This window comes from Primulina huaijiensis, chromosome 4, assembly GCF_012295235.1.
Source record: "Primulina huaijiensis isolate GDHJ02 chromosome 4, ASM1229523v2, whole genome shotgun sequence".
NCBI classification, from domain to species: domain Eukaryota; kingdom Viridiplantae; phylum Streptophyta; class Magnoliopsida; order Lamiales; family Gesneriaceae; genus Primulina; species Primulina huaijiensis.
Genome location: NC_133309.1, coordinates 24,973,953 through 24,995,069, shown reverse-complemented (window position 1 = coordinate 24,995,069; position 21,117 = coordinate 24,973,953). Strand labels below are relative to the sequence as shown.

Genomic DNA, 21,117 nt, shown 5'->3' with positions numbered 1-21,117 from the left:
TATACCTTATTGTATATCAAATGTGATATTTCATTCTTCTTCTTATTTTTTGTCCCATATCTTTTTAGTATTTTATTGTAAAAAAAAAAATGTAAGGTGTTAATTTTAAGAGAAAATTGAAATTTTGGTTATTTATGTTTGTCAATCTACGATTTGATCTTCAATATTATCGAATTAGTTTTAGTTCGTTATCTTTGCTTTTTTCGGTAACCTGAACGACGTCGTCATCTCGAGTCTCGTAAAAAAAAGAACGTGCAATATGTGCAATAAAAGGTAACTATATTCCCAGTCAGTCTCTGTGGGTGGATCGAAAAATAGATTTGACACTATCGATGGGCTGTTTCTGGTTTAGCCCATTAATGAAAAAGCCCAGCCCAACTCATATATTTGCCAAAATAAATAAATACCACAAAAACTAATGCACGTGTGTAACGTTGACAACTCCAACCTAATTCAAAATCATCTGCTCCCTCCTTCAACTACCAAATCAACCCTGCCAACCAAATGTTTAGTGTAAATATACTAAATTATTATTACTTTTTTTTAAAATGAAAACCGACGTCGTTATCTTTCGAATGCATATTGAGTAAATCTTGGACGTAACGTAACATTCTGTAAATCACGTTAAACGAGTAAATTATACTAGATCATATTTAAACAACAGACTAGTCAAAAAAACATACTGATAAAATAAATCGAACTCGTGGGTTTTTACTAGTATTATTATCTATACTAATTATTATTAAGTTTGAACTACTTAGAGTAACTAAATTTTTGATGTCATGTTAAAATTTCAATTTAAGTTATTGTAGTTAAGTCGATAGAATTTATTCTCTAAGCATTAAGTTGCAAGTTCTATTCTTATTATAATTATATTTTGATTCTTACTTAAATATAAACCAAATAAATTATAAAAAAACATTGTACAAGTACGCAACGTGTGCGTCGGTACACTAATTATTATTACTAGTGCACCGACGCACGCGTTGCGTTCTTGTATAATATTTTTTATAATTCATTTGATGTATATATAAATGAGGATCAAAATATAATTATAAGAAATAGTGAGTGACTACACTGTAATTTTGATATATAAATTAAAAAATAAAAGAATAAAAAAATGATCTGATTCTATAACCTAAACCCATAAAAACAATGATTCTATCCACTGAACTACATATAACTTGCATTAAAATTTTAACATTTTATTCATATATATAATTATTAAAACAGACCATGACACCAAAGTTAGTTTCTCTGAGTGTCTCAACTTTAATAGAATAGTATAGATGTAGAGACGGCAAAGTCTATGGGGCCGTATTATTATCACATATTATTACTATATCTTAAAATAAACATTTGAAAAACCCATTACTTAACATTTTTGGAATGTGAAAACTAAATGTGGAAGCTTAATCATTGGGATTACGTAATTAATTATGCTAATCAAGATCGGTGCGCCATTAGCGAACCCCAAACATTGTGCCTTACTTTTCCAGTACGCGTACCGCCCCGGATTCAACGGGGTTGACCAGTAAAACCCATTTATTTAAGAAAATGTATGCAAATTAAATAGTCAAACTCGATGGTATATAGTGTAAATACATTTATTTTATCTCTGAATTTGTCATACTTCGAGAATTGGAACACAAATTAATCGTCAATCTTGACCTTTGATTGGATGCAATTTTCTGAGTATATATCGGTTTGTTCGACCCTTCTCATATGGGTAGTGCCCCAAAATCATTGAGGAGTTCACACTTGTCAAATTTTGACACGTGTGAACTCTTCATTGTATGGAGTTGACAAGTGCCAACTTCTCAATGGTTTGGGACACCACCCATGTGGGTAGGGTCGAACAAACCATATATACATCTACCTACAATTAATACAGACTTGATCATCGGAGTCATCTCATCCTTTTTCTTTGATATACAATTATTTTTTTGATGGTTTTGTTACTTTCCATTCAAGAATTCGGTTTGTGATAATTGGCCATGTATTTTAATGAGTCTGAATTATTTTGGTCGCATCAGACATGTTTCATTTTTCGATTGTTTCGAATATATAGTGAAAATTTGAAGTTTAATAGCATTTTTACTAGTTTTTTTTAATATATATATACTCATATTAACTACATCTTTGAAAGTGTGTAACATTTTTTTTTAAAGAATTAGATAAAGAGAAAAAAAGAAGTTTATTAACTACGTTTTGGAAAATATGTAACCATTTTAACGTACTTTTAGGATGTCCGAAATTTATCTTCAATTACTTCTTATAGTTTATTTTAAAATATTATGTTGTTTCGAAACATCTATTTATAAAAGCATTATAATTTTATGTTTAAGTAACTTAAACTAATTTTGTTTGTCTAAATAGTAAGTTCAGTTAATACAAATAATTTATTACTTACTTTATATTAATAATATATATTATAGTAAATTCGTAGTGTACATAAATAAACTTTAGCATTGATAATATTATAAATAAAATTTAAATATTCTTTAAATTTGTATTACTATTTAACCAATTTAATTTGTGTAAAGCAATTAAAAATAATTTAAGCATTATATACCACAAATGTTGGTCCTAAACACATTTGGCTTATTATTGTAGGCCACTTGTTGTACAATTCAATAAGAACGAACAACTTTATGAATTTCACCTAAATGTTTTTTGGATTATCTAAATTTTTTTTATTTAATTACAGATTTTTTTTGCCTATAATTTTTGGCCTATAGAATCAATTTAAATTTTAAATTTTAAATTTTAAAAAGACAATCTCGCCTCTAGCTGTTTCGACTCGATTTTTACGTGTCCTAAGAGTAAAATTTTGGAAAGGAAGGCAAGTTGTTTTTGGCCTGTTGTTTGTAATAGACTATATTCTATATTTTATGTTATCAAATATCATATTATCAACGTTAATAAATCGTTCGGTGCGAAAGATAGGATTCAATATTAATGCAGTATTCCACATTTTTGACTCAATTTTATAGTTATTAGAGTTAAAAAATAATTATGTGGTTCTTGTTTTTCAATATATTATCTTATTAGTTGTCATGTCATAATTCAAATTAAATATGCTGTGTCATGGAAGTCATATATCTCACTTTGGATATAAATTCTTGTGACTTTTTTTTGACGTTACTCAAAATGCATCATATCAACGGAGATATCTTCTAACTTTTATTAACACATGATCTTTCTTTTGATCTTCTAATGTGAGAGTTTGGTTGCATTTTCATAACAATCTTCTCTCAAACTAAGTTCCACTATTATTTTCATGGTCCGAGCTTCCCTTCTCTCTTCACCGCGTTGGGACGCATGTCTTACATGAAATTCCGGGAGCACCACCCACCTCGAGAGCTTATCAATGATGTTTACCGAAAGCCTTCACCTCTTTCATTTAAGTATTTGAGGGTTCCACTCACGTGACTCGATCTAGAGCATGAATCTGGTATCACTTGTTGTGCCATAAGAACAATTGTGGAACTTCGTTTGAGAGTAAGATGAGAATAAAACCAAAATCTCACATTAAAAAATCAAAATAAAAATAATGAGTTACTATAAGTTGGAATATATATCTATTGCTATAAGACCTTTTGGGTAAAGTAAAAAAGCAAAGACAAGATGGTTTATATCCAAAACGAACAATATAATACGATTGTGAAGACATATAACTTCCATATCACAACAAAATTAACTCCGGAAACATTTTAAAAAAAATGACAGCAGAATACAAAAAATACAAAGAACACAAGGATTTCATTTGATTCGGCTTCTGACCCATTTCAAGTAGTGGACAAAACAATTCCACAATAAGTCAAGACCAAACTTTGTTTTTTTTTTCCATTTTCCCATTTAATTTTCATAAAATATTGAAATATGATGATATATATATATATATATATATATATATCTATCTATCTATTAAGTGAATTATAAGATAATATCTATTTATTTATTTAGTGGTGATGGAACGAGAAGGCAAGTGACAAGAAACTCCCTCAATTGGACGAGGTCTTTTTCAATGTTATTTTTATAGAAATCTTTATTTTTCAAAACGGATTCAAAATCACATAACCGTGTTTGGGGATTGACCATTGATTTGTGGCAGCCAGTAGGTGAGAAAACTCGATGCTCCAAATTTATAAAAGTGCAGTCCGATAGATTAAATTTCGAGTTCGAGATTAAATTATAACAAATTTGAACAATTGGAACTATTTATGAAATGTTGATAAACATAATGCAAACTTGATTTGCTAACAACTTATAAAATTATAAAATATAATTTAAATATTTCATAATGTTATAAAAACTTTTAATTTTTACAAATGAGAATTGACATTCTCATTTTATAATTTTAAAAAATATTGTTGGTGAGATAGACCTGTAACAGCACAAATTTTGTACCTACCACTGAAAAATACATTTGAAAATAGCCGACGGGCCCTACTTAGATGTCAAATATGGAAATCGAAATTCATAATATTGAAAAGTAAATAATTATTAACATTATTTCTTTAACAACTCTTGATTGATACTTTGATTAACGGATATCACAAAAATTTGTGTGAGACAGTCTCATGGTTCGTATTTTGTGAAACAGATCTTTTTTTTTTGTCATCCATGAAAAAGTATTATTTTTTATGCTAAGAGTATTACTTTTTATTGTGAATATCGGTAGAGTTGACCCGTCTTACAGATAAAGATTCGTGAGACCGTCTCACAAGAAACCTACTCTAACTATATTTCCGACACCAAATTATCAATATATATTTTCTAGATAAAAATAATTATTATCCATATAATTGATGAAAAGGATGCATGTCAAATAATGAAAATGAACAATGTTCAAAATCAGGGAGAAAACAAATTTTTCAGTCAACTTTCGGCAACAAACTGATGCAATTTTAATTGGACAGCGACAAAATCTAAAATAATTAACACAAAACAATTATACCTTCCATAATTAAGCTCTGTTTGGTACGTGTGATGGGATAAGTAAATGATTAGTAATAAAGTGATTAAAAAATGAGAGATATGGATTAATAATATGGTGGGATAAATAACATGGTGTTTGGTATGATTTTAAAATGATTGATTAATTTTGTAAATTTTATTACAATGACCAAAATGCCCCAAGTGTTAGTTAAATATATATTCTTAAAATAATGGGATAAATAATTAAATATTTATAATTATAATTTACATTTATTAAAATTAATTTAAATATATTTATTTAAAATAAATTTTTAAATATGCATTTACTTTAATAATTAAAATAGCAATAATATTTTGGANATTAAAAAAATAAAAATATATTAAATTAATTTATAAAAAAATATAATAAAATTTAAATATTATATTAATTATTAAATTTTCACTAATTTTAATTTTCATATTATATTGAAGAAAACAATTCAAGGGTATTATGGTCAATATACAATCTTATCATTATCACTATTCAAAAATTATACATTATCACACCTTTGAGGAGGGATATTTAATCACACAAATAACATAAATTATGAGGGCTTTCAATCATAATCAAGGGCCTCCATGTTAAATTAAAAATGAACCAAACATGAGATAAAGAGTGATTATTTAATAATCATTCCCTTATCATGGCTACCAAACATAGCTTTAAAGTTTTGTTGGTCTCAATATTTTTTTAAAAAAAATATTTTTTATATATACATGCATTTGCATCGCAAAAATGTTGAATAATTTACATTTCACAAAAACTTATATGAGACAGTTTTACATATCAATTTTGTGAGTCAAATATTCTATTTATGTCACTCATGTAAAAATATTATTTTTTAGAGTATGTCTCTTGTGAGACGGTCTCACGAATCTTTATCTATGAGACGGGCCAACCCTATCGATATTTATAATAAAAAGTAATATTCTTAGCATAAAAAGTAATACTTTTCATAGATGACCCAAATAAGATATCCGTCTCACAAAATACGACCCGTGAGACCGTCTCACACAAGTTTTTGTCTATTTTTATGTCAAAATATTAATTTTTATTGTAAATATGAGCATGACGTTAACTCGTGAATAAAGAGATCTGAGACCGTCTCATATGTGACTGACTCTTAACATGTTCATTTATCGGGAAATTGGGGATCAGTCCCCAGCCGTCTTTTTTTTTAGTGTTCAGTCCCTAGGTACTTTTTTAGTACCACATTTCCACATGAAGTGTACCACATTTCCACATGAAGTGTACAACAATTTGTATGACATAGTACCACAATTTTGTGGGTAGGGAGAACACCCAAAGAAATATTTTGATCGGGGATTTTTCACCAACTTCCCCTTCATTTATTGCAAACACTCGATTTTTTTTTTAATATTTTAACTGTTTATTCAACAATTTACGCACCATCATACATTCTGAAAGATTATTTATTTTTTAAAGTCCAAAAGATTGACTTTATATTGATGTAAATAACAAAAACAACACTCATAGCTAGCACCCACAAGTTTTTTATTTTTTGAACAAAAACAAAAATGCATCAGCACCCACTTAGATCTGCCTGCCACTCTATTTTCTTGAAGACAGAAACTTGTGTGAGACGATCTCACGAGTCGTATTTTGTGAGACATATCTCTTATTTGAGTCATCCATGAAAAATTATTACTTTTTATGCTAAGAGTATTACTTTTTATTGTGAATATCGGTTGGGTTGACCCGTCTCACAGATAAAGATTCATAAGGCTGTCTCACAAGATACATATTCATGAATTTGGGATTAACTCACCATTCCAAATCCATCAACAATTTAACAAACGTAAATTCTTGCATATGATGTGACGACGTGACATCAAAAAATAATACTGTATATCCAAAAAAATGATGGCATGATGATATATATTGTTGTCGTATCTAATATCATATCAGCATTCCGATGAAAAATAACACGATAAAAATGAAATACTTATAAGTTAAATGACCAAAAATAAAATTTCTTATTTTTGCATTTTATAATGGTCCCGAGTTATGGTAAAGGAGTGCTATCCTTTTTCCTACTAATTATATTTAGGCAAGTAAATTTGATTAATTTAAGGTTTTTGAGAATTGTCAAACAATAGGCCATGTGATGCAGCGACACATATGGCAAAGAAAAGCACAAAAATATTAATCAATAGAAGTTGGTGTGTCTATCATATTGATAGAATTTATTCTCAGTTTTTATTTTATTTTATATGATCGATCAATCATCTCATTTAAAAACAAAAAATGTGATGCTTGTTACTTAGTCAATGGTTACTGAATATTTAGTCAATGGTCAGGAGTTCGATTCTCTTTACCAACACCTTCTCGAACGAGTTTATCACACATGATTTTATGGTTTGTCTGACTAACATAGTTTGCAAGTGTTAGTCCAAGAGTTTACCAAATACATAATGAAAGGTAACGATCATAAAAAAAACCAAAATTACAAAATAACATGAATATTGCAACTTTCTCAAAAATTATGAAAAACCGAAGGAGATTTCTTAAGAGGACCCATTAAAATATATCAAAATAACATGAATATTGCAACTTTCTCAAAAATTATTAAAAACCGAAGGAGATTTCTTAAGAGGACCCATTAAAATATATCAAAATAACATGAATATTGCAACTTTCTCAAAAAATATGAAAAACCGAAGGAGATTTCTTAAGAGGACCCATTAAAATATATCAAAATAACATGAATATTGTGTGTGTGTCTATATATATATATATATATGTTGCGGCACTAATGATATTATAAAAGTCCTTAAATAACTCATTCTCTTCCCACACACAGACACACATCTCCGTTTCTCCTTTTCAAAGAAAAGAAGTTCGAGACTTGGTAAGAACGGAGAAAAAAGAAAAAAAAAAGGCCAAGAAAATTAGTCTCTCAAAATCTCCATTTATATTTGTTCAAATCCGTTGCTTCTCTTCAAGTATACACCATATACCAGGCATTACATACAGATCATTTTACTACTTTTTGTGATATAAGTTTCATATGCAGCCGGAAAACAATCACCACGACATGGATGTAGCAACCGGAGATCGGACAGCGTACAGCGGACCGCTGAACAAGCGGGGTGGCAGAAAAAGTGCTCGTTTCAACCTCCCGGAAACTTCCACAACCGCCTCTGCGTCCACCATGGAGGACTACGTGGAGATCACTCTCGACGTCCGGGAGGACTCGGTGGCCGTGCACAGCGTGAAGACGGCTGGAGGGGTCGACGTGGAGGATCCTGAATTGGCTCTACTGGCAAAAGGACTGGAGAAGAGGTCTTCTATTGGATCATCAGTTGTGAGAAATGCTTCGTCAAAATTCAGGCAGGTTTCGCAGGAGCTTAAGCGCTTGGCCTCGCTTACACGACGACCACATCCGGTGGGGAGATTCGACCGGACGAAATCCGCCGCCGCGCATGCTCTCAAGGGGCTGAAGTTTATTAGCAAGACAGATGGTGGCGCCGCCTGGGCTGGGGTGGAGAAGCGGTTTGATGAGCTTACGGATAAGACAAACGGGTTGCTGCCCCGTTCACTTTTTTGTGAATGCATTGGTAAGAAGAAAATCAAGAAAAAGACACCAATTTTCTCAGCAACCAAATTCCAAAAGCTAAATCTTTGCATGATAATTTTATGCAGCTTCGTGTTTCTTGTTTACACATCCATTCATTTTATCAAGAAACTTATGGGGTCTATATTATGTGTAGGCATGAACAAAGAGTCTAAGGAATTCGCCGGCGAACTTTTTGACGCGCTTGGTCGGAGGAGGAATATCTCCGGCAACTCCATTAATAAGGGACAACTAAGAGAGTTTTGGGACCAAATTTCTGATCAAAGTTTCGATTCTCGGCTTCAAACTTTCTTTGACATGTAAGGATATCAGAAGATAGTAATTTATTAATCTTCATTCCGAAAATATAAATGAATGACATTGATTTCAACGCAGGGTTGATAAAGATGCTGATGGAAGGATCACAGAAGAGGAAGTGAGAGAGGTATGGGGCTTTATTTTTTTTATAGAATTTTGTACTATAAATATAATTTTCTATTGTTTTTCAACGTATGTGTTTAACATTGACTTTCTGAGCTTAACATTTTCTATTATTTGTGATCGATGATAGCATGTATGCATTGAAAAAATTATAATTTTCTTGCTCTTGCAGATTATTACCTTGAGTGCTTCTGCAAATAAGCTGTCAAATATTCAGAAGCAAGCTGATGAATATGCAAGACTAATCATGGAGGAACTAGACCCCAATGAGCTCGGATATATCATGGTAATACGAATATGACACAATTCACGGATTCAATTGCATAAAACAAGCATAATTATATCCGATGAAGGAAAATAACAATATATCTATATCTATATATATACTCATCAAACAGATAGAAAACTTGGAGATGCTGTTACTACAAGGTCCTAGCCAATCGGTGCGGGCAGCTGATAGCCGGAACTTGAGCAAAATGCTCAGTGAAAAGCTTAAGCCAACTCAAGACTATCTTGTAAAGAGATGGTACCGAGATTTTAAGTACTTTTTACTAGATAATTGGCAAAGAGTTTGGGTGATGGCAATATGGATTGGAATCATGGCTGGTCTTTTTGCTTACAAGTATGTGCAATACAAAAATAAAGCGGCGTTCGGAGTAATGGGCCACTGTGTGTGCTTTGCCAAAGGGGCAGCCGAGACTCTAAAGCTAAACATGGCGCTGATTTTGCTTCCTGTGTGCCGAAACACCATCACCTGGCTTAGGAACAAAACTAAACTAGGCAAGGCTGTTCCATTCGATGATAATCTCAACTTTCACAAAGTAAGTTGGATATCTATGGTTTTGGTCACACTTAATTGCTGCATTTGCTATTCTACTTAATCATAACGAGTCATGTGGAATCATTGCTACCTAAATGAAATAGAAGATTTGTGAATTTCACATAAATTTTACAGCTTTGGCCTAAGTTAAGATTGTTTAAACTGCAGCTAATTGCCATAGCAATTGCATTGGGAACTGGGATACATGTCATTAGCCATTTAGCATGTGATTTCCCTCGTCTTCTGCACGCAACGCCAGAAGAGTACGAGCCCATGGAGCAATTCTTTGGCGAACAACCAACGAGCTACTGGTTTTTTGTTAAGGGGTGGGAAGGAGTGACCGGAATCATAATGGTGGTTCTAATGGCGATAGCCTTCACATTAGCATCACCTTGGTTCAGAAGGAACAAAATTCATTTACCAAAACCTTTGGACAAACTCACAGGATTCAATGCATTTTGGTATTCACATCACCTGTTCGTTATCGTGTATAGCCTCCTCCTTGTTCATAGTATCAAGCTTTATTTGACACACAAATGGTACATGAAAACGGTAAGTACCAAGTACGTACCCTTATCTTCCCATAAGAATTAATTAGTGACTCGTATTTTGTTTATTTTGGATGATGATCTACAACATAATATGGGATGCACATGCAGACATGGATGTATCTGGCAGTTCCTATCGTACTTTATGCCGGAGAAAGGTTGATTCGAGCATTCAGGTCAAGTATCAAGGCTGTTAAGATCCTAAAGGTGAATAAACAGAAAGGGTCATTTAAATCTCTAGTATTTTTCGGTATATTCCAAGTTTTCTTTGGTATTTATGGGCACTATTTGGCCAAATGAAGGTGGCTGTCTACCCAGGAAATGTGCTAACACTTCACATGTCAAAGCCACAAGGATTCAAATACAAAAGTGGACAATACATTTTTGTGAACTGTGCAGCAGTCTCTCCATTTGAATGGTACTTACATTCAAAATAATACCACTCTATACATTGTATTACCAATTATCTTTACATTGCTAATGTATGATCAAAGCTTGGAAATTGAGATAACGAATGTTAGTGCTCCACTTTCTACAGGCACCCATTCTCCATTACTTCAGCTCCTAGAGATGATCATGTGAGTGTCCACATTAGGACTCTTGGTGATTGGACAAGGCAACTTAAAGTCGTTTTCTCTGAGGTAAATTTCCTTCACAAAAATCATATGAAATACTAATGGGGAACACTTGGCTCAATTTTTCAAAGTGAACCTGCACCCAAAATCATAAACTAATCATTCCAAACTATTATATAGACAAAGTTTGTATTTCTAGAAAATTTATACATGAGAAGAAATTTAAATGATCGACCGATTACGCCCACTTGCACTTGCACTTGCACTAGCACTACTCCCATTCCTATGAACAGATACTTTCACGTGGTATCTCCTTTTATCAAAAGGCATAGGTCCTCCACGCGATTAGAGTGGCACTCCTAGTGAACCATGTACATCCACCCAGAAAGCCACTTTGATTTGTATGGCTGCAGGTTTTTTCTTTTTAAAGAAAATGTTGATATCCCCACTTTCATTTAATAATAATCACAATGGAATGTAATATCAATTATTGACAACAGAAATGGGTGTGTTTGCTATTTTAACTTTCTTGGATAATGTAGTATCCCGAGAAACTACTCATATTTTATAATGGAAACTTGTCCTTTTTACGTATGTGTGGTAAAATCTACCATACTTGGGTGTCATTCCTGTTCAAACACTGTAGAATTAACCCTGAGAGATGACAGAATTTCTGTTGTTTGCATCTACATAGGATTTCAGTCCTTCAAATGTTTGTTGCTAATGGTCTGAGCATTATTTGATCTTTTGTTAGGTTTGCCAGCCACCACCAACGGGGAAAAGTGGGCTCCTTAGGGCTGACTTCTTGCAAGGAGAGAATAATCCCAAGTGAGTCACTTACAATTTAATAATTGTACCAAGGCAACACCATTCAATAATAACAAAAAAACAGTATCAAGAATCTGACGAGTAAATACCACAATGTTTGGAAATATATATTGCATGGTGACATTCGACAAAAATGGAACAATGAAATGTGCATTCTGTCTAATGCTGTGTAAATTTCTCATGAACTTACTCATTACACAATCACTATGACGCTGACAATATTCCAAAATTTTGTGATTATGACACAGTTTTCCCAAAGTTCTAATTGATGGTCCATATGGAGCACCAACACAGGACTACAAGAACTATGATGTGGTGCTGCTTGTGGGGCTTGGAATCGGTGCAACACCGATGATCAGTGTCGTCAAAGACATAGTGAATAATATGAAAGCAATGGAGGAGGAAGAGAATTCTTTGGAGGAGGGAAACAGAGGCGGCAACAACACGCCTCCGAATGCTAGCCCTTTGACGAATAAACGAAAGTCGGGACCTGGGAGCGGGAGACACAACTTTAAGACAAGGAGAGCTTATTTCTACTGGGTTACTAGAGAACAAGGTTCCTTTGATTGGTTTAAAGGCGTGATGAATGAAGCAGCTGAAACAGACCATAAGGGAGTAATAGAAATGCACAACTATTGTACTAGTGTGTATGAAGAGGGTGATGCTCGTTCTGCTCTAATCACCATGCTTCAATCACTCAATCATGCCAAGAATGGAGTGGATGTCGTGTCAGGAACTCGGGTTAAGTCCCACTTCGCCAAGCCTAATTGGCGCACCGTCTACAAACGCATCGCCCTTAATCATCCCAATTCAAGAGTTGGTGAGTTTCTTTATGTTAGTTTTTCATACCTAGGAGGCTGCAATTGTTGATGTATTCAATATTAATCCTTATCACATTTTACAGGAGTATTTTACTGCGGGGCACCACCACCAGTGAAGGAGCTAAGACAGTTGGCCTCTGATTTTTCACACAAGACTACCACCAAATTCGAATTCCACAAAGAAAACTTTTGACCTGGTTTGTACATAAATTATTGCCAGATCAAATTCAAAACGCGTTAGGATGGACTACCACTAACGTTGGAGGAGGAAAGTTGATGATTAAAGCTTTTATCTATCTTTAAAAATTTCCCTTTTTTCCTTTCAGAAGTACATAGTTACAGGTGATTTCTTTCCAAGTTGTGACCTCATAAAGAACTATCTTTTGATCAGCTAAGATTTTAGTGGGGGCCTATTTGATTAGTTTTATTTATTAGTGGTGCTACAAATGATAATAGTGATGTATTGGGGGTGGAAATGGCGAACAGTTGCCCAAAACACCAACCCCATTTAGATATTGATCCCGATAAATGTATATGTACTCTTTACGTTTTTTTCCCATAAAAGTAAGAGCTTTTCGCACGTTACTTGATTTGTTCAAATCTCAGCTACTTTGAACTTGGAAAATTGCTTTGAGTTTCGTTAATGCCACCTAAAATCTTTGGTCGGACTCTGACTATATAATATCAACGCTTTAATCAGGCAGCCTTCAACTAAGGGACTCCAGGTAATACAAGATTGAAATGGGATATGTCGACTAAATAAAAGATTGGACAATAGTGGTTGACTTAGGTAAAACATCAATAACTTCTGATCTATAGTTGGGCGGCTTTCAACTAATTATTATTACAGATGCAACACAGACAGAGTTGTGAAATGGAAAATGTCTGCTCAAGAAAAGATTGAACACTGTGTTTGATTCCAATACGAGTATTATAAAAAAAAATAGTTATTTTATTACTCTTTTCAGATAAGATATCCAATGAAAAGTTTTACGTTAAATATATATGTCACCATCTGCAACAATGCATCAGTTTTTATAATTGCATCCCACGTCATAAGTTTCTTTCTTCTCCTTTTCTCTTCACTATTCCAAGCTCCCGTGATTTCATCTGTAGTTTAGTGTGTTTGGATGGATCGTCCAAGATAGAAACGAGAAGGAAAATGGAAGGACCACAACTTACACATCTTGTTAGGGGAACATAAGGGGAAGGGAAGAAATAATCGAAATTAAAGGACAAAAGCCATTCCCTATATCATACAATTTCCTTCTTGTGCACTCCTGCTCATCCAATAAAATGTTTTGAAAATTCAGACGAATGTATTTCCTTCGCGTTGCTTCAATGTTTTACTCGAACCAGTGCTCGTAGTGTACGTACTACATTTAATCATCTCTATCAAACTCATTGATGACCAAAACAATATAAGATGTTACTAGTTAGTATTATAGAGTTTTGCGAAGTATATCTGTTGTGCATGTCATACCTCGTATTATTGACAAACGACATAGAATGCATGTACAAGCTTTACTGGCAATGAAACCTGTGAGCAAGAGTTGAGTCGAAATTTATTGTAGAAGAGGGAAACCAACCTCGTTATCTCTGGGGATTACATAGAGGCTAGAGCTATGCATGAGATTGTTCTTTAGCTATCTTATCCTTTTTCTTCCTCTGGAAATTGGGTCTTATCAGTTGACCAGCTACTGGACTTGGGACTGCAGCAGTATTAGAGGGTTCGAAAGGTATAAGTGGCCCTTTTGCTGGCGGAAACACATAAGCAATAGTATTGCTTGAGGTAGTAGATGGAACTGCTTTTCTCTTAATCTCCCTGGGGATTTCCAGTCTCAAGGATGCTTGAAGTTTTTTCATCTAATTTCTTGCTATTTTGTAATGAAGTATCCAGTTGATCTCTCTCTGAGTTGGATGAACAAGGGAAGGAATCTGAGTCAGGGAGTTCTTCGACAACAATTTGTTGCCATCGATCCCCTGTTAAGCATGCCGTGGTATTTTCTTGTGGGTTCAAGTTTGCCTCCAAACTCTCTTCGCTTTCAGGGCGTTTTACCCTGCCGTGTTAATGAGATCTTCAATATATTTCACATGGTTCTTGCATACAAAACTTTAAAATGAGTAACACAAAGAAGGAGTTCAGGAAATGATCCTGCTGATTTTATTTCAATAAACACAGCCAAAAGAGAAGAGCCTAGGCTCAAGGAACTTAAATATTTTGTTCATTATTCCAAGCATTGTACATGTCAAAGCGCAAGCCATGCAACTGAATATCAGATTCTGTCAGGACTACAATGGGTCATTTTGGGAGTAAGGACCTTTATTTTTTTTAATGGTAAAAGTCTTTTTTTATTAACAACAGTGCATATTTAGAATTCAAATCTTTTACATTAGGAACACAAACGATGCGTAAAATACTCAAAATTAGTTCTGTATCGTTCAAATGATCCCAAATTAAATAAAACAAATAATAATACATTCAATATAAAGTGTTAGAATTTATATTAATAAATATCTAACCAAAAATATTTTTAAAATGAAATTTAAAAAGAATAATTGTGGAGTCACTTTATTAATTAAAATAAAAAATATAACACATCCCAAATAAAACAGTAGTACTAAAAAATTTCAAAATAGAACTGTAACAGAAAAATTATATGTGAAGAACATCACAATAAGAGTGAAGAAAATGATTTACCTAAGTAGTAGGCTGTGTTTTACAAGCAAGTTCATTTCTTGATGGAAGCCTCTCTCATGCTGGACAGGGTCGTACTCATTTATTTCTATCTGGGAATGGTAATTCACCTTTCATTATCAGCCCAAGATGATAAAACATGATTACTTTCAGGAAAAAATGAGGTCAAATGAGCATGTCACTGCAATGATTCACATGTTTGAACAGATGGCCATATTAATATGTCAACAGAATGCAAGTAAATATAAACATGCATATGCTATCAACACTAAGAACATAACTTTGGATGTCTTATTTAATTCTAAATTACAAAAACACGCCCGTCTTTATGTGTATATATGAAAAAATTAATAGTTGTGGTTTCCCTTTCATTCATCAATTACAAGTATATAGCTGTGCAATAGATATCAGATAATGAAAACGAGTGACAAAAAAACTATTGTGACAATCCATATCTAACCTTGAGCAGAGACTCTTGAACGGCGTTTTTAATCTCTTTATATCCATCACAGTAAACGAGAAGGCTGGTATCAGGGATGGGCAGAAATTCTTCTGAGGCTAAAAGCCGCTGCATGTTAAGGGGACAAGAGAAAGGAAGTCGATCATGCAAACTTTCTTAAAACAATTAAAAGTTAAGTACTCTGTGTTTATAGTTACTCTGTGTTTATCTAGGCTTTATTGAAGGAACATTGAAGAGAGCAAATTATTTGAAATTGATTTTCCTTTCTAATCCTATGAGACTTACGTTGAAACCTTTGGATGTATTCAGGTATCGTGAAGAAATAGAAAAAATAAATGCATAAATCAATTATCAACTCAAACAAATAAATTCAAATAAGTTCTTCCGTCTTCTTTTACTAAAACAAGTACTTCGTCAAAGATCTAAATGTCGATTTAAGTTCAGAAATAATGATATTATTCCAAAACAGAGTCAGACATGAAGAAAATGGAATCGAATATACATACTATTTGATGACATAAGCAATTTTTTTCTTATCCTATGAACCGTCCCCTCTGTCATTATCTCTAGTGTGTAGTTAGTCAATTCTTGATCGGGGGAGTTTCGCAAGATTTAGTATGAAAATAAATCATGAATGCAGACCAAAACTATTTTAAAAAAGGTTAAAAAGAAAAAATATCAAGACCGTGAAAGATTGAAAATGTAAGAGTATCAAAGAGCACTTTCTGGAAACAGATTTATGTGAGAAGGTTAGAGAGTAGAAATAATAAAATAGATGAAGAAAAAGGAGAATGGCAAATTAAATATCACAAAATCAAAGAAGGGTTTAAAGAGCAATTACCCTAAGAACCATCAACCCTTTCTCCGAAGGTAAAAGAATATAATAACATTTGAATGAGGTCTCCATTAAAGTTTCCAGATTACAATTAGAAGAGCAAACCAAGCCCTGATCAAGGGAAGCTAGAACACCGCAGACTGCTTGAAAGACTGCAAAAAATGAGCCAAAAGTGAAAGAAATCAACCCCAAACTCATAAAGAATACTGTAAATCTATTGATCTGCACCTTGATTGTTGAGCTTTGACCTATCCATATCATCCGTATTACGAAAGGTTGATGGAGCAACAACATAGGTAGTGCCAATTATTACCCCTATCAGGAACAGATAGATTGACGGTTTAGCATGTGTTGCAAGTGAACCATTTATTATTTGTGGATGAACCAATAAATATTTCTTTCAGATTAATGATAATTTACTGGGTCTTGAAGGTTCTAGAGAGAGCATAAAAAGGAAATGTTAAATTCTGGTGTTTAGTTTGCCCCAGTTCATGATTTTACATCTTGAACAAGCATAGCAGATATAATTTAACCATCCATCTGGATAATACGTAGCCCTTCATAACCAGCAAATAGATGGAGACAGATTGAAAACAAAGTTTGATATATCACATGCAAAATGAAATTTCTTTCAAGGGTGTTTTGAAATATACAAGAATGAGAACTGCTATTTGTCTCTAACATTAGCCGATGGAAGTCTTTCTATTTGCTTGTGAAAAATGCAATTAAACACAGATAATTAACTGCAGAACTTGCAAATAGAGATTGAATCAAATTTCAAGAAATAAGTTGGACACAACTTTTATTGGAGGACCACCTGGTTGGAAGGCTAAAATTACTGGAAATGAGGCATCAAGTTCATATTGTCTCAATCAAGCCTCAAGGATAGAAACTCAACCCGTTCTTAAAGAAAGCACAAGCGGAAGAGTTTCAACATAGAGTATATAAGATTTATGCTTGTTTCTCATCCTTGATGTTTGTGAAAACCATCACAAGTTTCAATAACATATATTCCAATAAAAAGATGCCTTATTCAAAGTATTACCTTCACGTAGAGAACGTAAATCTGTTCTCTGAATGACATTGAAGTTGATGGGTGAAGATACTTTTTGGAGTTTCTCGTTGCTATAGAAAGAAGGCATGTAGAGGGTCGTTTCTCCAATCTCAACAGAATTCTCCCATATATCTAAAGTTTCAAGATTATCGTTGGTTATTGGACAACGAGAAGACATCTGAGATAGTTTTAACTTTGAGGGGCCTATTGGAATGCCGTGACACCTGCAAGTCTATGTGAATAAAAGCTAAATGCAAGCATAATGGATGTCATATTAATGCAAAAAACAGAGCCAATGTAAACAAGGGAACATATCCAAGTTAAGATAACCACTATTAATTCAAAGAGCTCTGGAATCTTTTGATTTATAGAGCACGGAAAAAAAAGCAATCATTTACCTGTCTTCTTGAGACTCTTTGCTCAAACTATCACAAAGCTAAGAACAATATAACCTCTTTATTCTGATACGGAATATCCTTTGTAGCATTCAATGAGACGTAAGTAGTGGAATTTCTTCATACAGACATACTGCTAACAAGGCTAGCACAGTTATGACTATGACTACGTGTAGAACTTCCAAAAGGAAATTCACGTTAAAAAATTGATATCTGCATTTATATTTTCTTTTTCAATTTAAATCACATGATCATGAAATAAACTCTGGATTTAAAAGTTCATGATAACAATGTAAACATTTCGTCACAGTGAATAAAATATGAAGATACCTTGCAAAAAATGAATCCATCAATTATTGGGTGGAAAAATGTGAACAGATTGCAGGAGAACTGGTTCAGAGAGCCTAAAAAATTGATCTTGAAGACGAAACGAGCCTGTAGTTGTTCTTCCTTCTCAACTTTTAATTCTTGAAACCATCTTTTTGCAAGACCAGACAGTACATAGAGATCTGCAAATACATTTTTTATGAGCAAAAACACCGGACACATGTTTACGACTTCAGCGGAAACTTTGTGATGGACATATGATTATAGTCTCCGAACAGTTATCCTTAGTTTCTTGCATGCGACCGGAACTAGGTCCTTGTAAATTCAAATACGGTGTTTCACGGTGGTGTACATATTAATAAAAAATCCAAGACATCTTTGATTCTGACCAAGTTATGGAAGTTAAACAATAAGCCTACAAGATGCCTGCCATTAGCTCTCTCTTTTTCCATAATTATGTGGAAAAGACACATTAATGTGATTTTAAATATATTTGTGAGTTGTATTGTGCTAACATGTAATTAGCAGAATAGGGATCCAAATGAAGGTATTGCTGCCTGACAAAAATTCAGACTTGACGAAAAAAGAGATGAGAAATGGTATCTGTATAACATGGTATGTGTATTATCCACAATCACATGATATGCTGGAGAAACTTTATATCGTTAAACTAGTGAAAGTAAGATCTAGATGACATTGAGAATACGAGTTATATCATGTAATAGCAATGTATTAACCTGGAATACATGTCGAAAATTTGCAGTTCCTAAGGTCGCCAATCTCATTTACAACGTGGTTGATATTCACAGTGACATCACCAAAGAGGCTTGTTTTTCGCTCAAAGAAAACAAACTCAAGGGACACATTTTGATCCGTCGTATCCTGTTAAAATGTCTACCAACTAATGAATATAATATGGTTATTAAGAAAGACAGTAAATTGAAAACAAAAGACAGTAAATTAAAAACAATTGTGGAATCTCTGACCAGTATGGCATCTCGTGTCCCATTGTCCAGGGTTTTTATGAAACAAGAACTTATAATTATTACTTTTCTTTTAATAGCTCTCTCAGAAGATTGCCATGAGTTTAAGACTACTTCATCTAGAACCACTTCTAGCTTTAGTTCTGCGATAAAATCATCACAATTAGCAATCATTCCAACTGGGAATAAGGGTAGCTAATTTAAGCATGCATGATTATACTTTGTACTTATCATGAGAGACCTACAGGGAGTTGCAATAATAAGTACCTTCGCAGAATAGAGATTCAAAATCATTAAATTCAGCAGTGAAATTGTCAGTGGGCAAAGTATTCAAAGCATGGTGAAAGTCATGCAGATCGAAGTCTCCTTGTGGACTATAAGCAACCCTCATCTGTCACAATAGTAGTTCCACCTCCTTAGACTTGTGTAAATAAGGCAGGTTACTTTTGTGTGCGAGATCTCAAAATCATTCATCCTCATTGCAGGGGAAAATAATCAGACAAACAAAATAGTCATAGAAGATGTTAAACTTGTTAGCTCTAAAGCCACACTGATATGAACACAACGAGATCCCGTGGAGAAAAAAAGCAATAAAATGCCAATCCAAACAAAAAACCTTAGGTTGCGTTTGGATTGGTGGGAGGAATCCAAGTCAAAGAAATCTATGGATTGGAATGAATAAGTTGACAATTTGAATTTGAAATTTCAAATCTTTCATTCTAATTTTGAATCAAATGGATATAATAGATTTGAAACGTGGAAATCCACTTGAATCTATCAATTCAAACGCAACCTTAATAAAAGTTAAGGTTATGTTCTCCAACAATATCGCCAGACACAAGCAATAACTTCACTAAAGCATAGAAAAACACGCTACTAGCTTAAAGTTGAATTCATACAGTCAATCCATGCATACCCTAAACTACTATAATCGGCTTCAATTTAGCCGGATATAGCATCAAAGATAATTAATATACTAGCTCTGATAAACTAAATCGCGCATAAGAGAAAAATTTCGAGTAGAATACCTCATCGCAACACCAGTTCACATCCGTGAAGATATAGTAAAGTCCAATGCGATCTAGCAGGGGCTTCGACTCAGTGGTACGGGAGCTCTCATTGCAGTTTGACGATGAAAGTGCGCAGTAATTCCCCAGCATCATCAATGACTAGCAAAGCAGCCAGAAATTGAAAAAAATCGAATTCAACAAGTATCCGATCCACAAACTAATTTCTCAGATGTCGAGATTCAGGGAACGCGATCAAAAAATCAACCGATTTAACTAACTTCTTCGATTATTTCATTCCATCTTGGCGCAAGTATACCTGCTTCAAATCTTGCAGATGTGGAGGTGGTATGGTCCGAAGATCCAGAACAAAGCATAGCAGAACCATTTTTCAGCTGCCTTCGCTTCGCCGGAGAAATGGTGAATGGTTGCTTAAGTCCTCAGGTTTATATACGTATGTGCCTACAGTTTGGCGCGAACTAGAGCTTTGTATAAAATTGGAATCCACACCTTACCATTAAAAAAATCAATTTTTAAGTTTAATTTTTTATATATTGGTATTACAAATTTACCTTAATCACTATAACTTATCATTTTCCTCGTAGATTTTATTACGAGACGAGTTGATTTGATCTATATTTGTACTGGAAAAAATATTTTTGATATAAAAATAATATTTTTAATGAATTGGTCGGATCAAAGACGAATCTCATAAAATTGACACGTGAGACGGTCTCACATGAGTTTTTATGATTAAATAATTA

The 21,117-nt window shown here is 33.5% G+C and overlaps 1 protein-coding gene and 1 pseudogene across 1 annotated transcript; one reads left to right on the top strand and one right to left on the bottom strand.

The window, feature by feature from the left end:
- Positions 1 to 7,786: 7,786 nt before the first annotated feature.
- On the top strand, positions 7,787 to 13,015 carry LOC140975711 (respiratory burst oxidase homolog protein C-like). The gene is made up of 12 exons (XM_073439577.1): positions 7,787 to 8,565; positions 8,719 to 8,881; positions 8,958 to 9,006; positions 9,175 to 9,288; positions 9,401 to 9,823; positions 9,991 to 10,374; positions 10,482 to 10,577; positions 10,673 to 10,788; positions 10,909 to 11,011; positions 11,700 to 11,773; positions 12,022 to 12,593; positions 12,678 to 13,015. Exons 1-12 carry the CDS (start codon positions 8,016 to 8,018, stop codon positions 12,785 to 12,787), a joined length of 2,754 nt encoding a protein of 917 aa, XP_073295678.1. The 5' UTR covers positions 7,787 to 8,015; the 3' UTR covers positions 12,788 to 13,015.
- Positions 13,016 to 13,595: 580 nt separating this feature from the next.
- Positions 13,596 to 20,772, bottom strand: LOC140974809 (uncharacterized; annotated as a pseudogene).
- Positions 20,773 to 21,117: the final 345 nt, after the last annotated feature.

What these genes read in the sequence shown, in the direction of transcription:
- LOC140975711 (XM_073439577.1), top strand. Translation starts at nt 8,016, where the DNA reads ATGCAGCCGGAAAACAATCACCACGACATGGATGTAGCAACCGGAGAT. An exon ending in ATAATCTCAACTTTCACAAA is followed by an intron (nt 9,824 to 9,990) that starts GTAAGTTGGATA and finishes TTTAAACTGCAG; the next exon opens with CTAATTGCCATAGCAATTGC. An exon ending in GCAGTCTCTCCATTTGAATG is followed by an intron (nt 10,789 to 10,908) that starts GTACTTACATTC and finishes CACTTTCTACAG; the next exon opens with GCACCCATTCTCCATTACTT.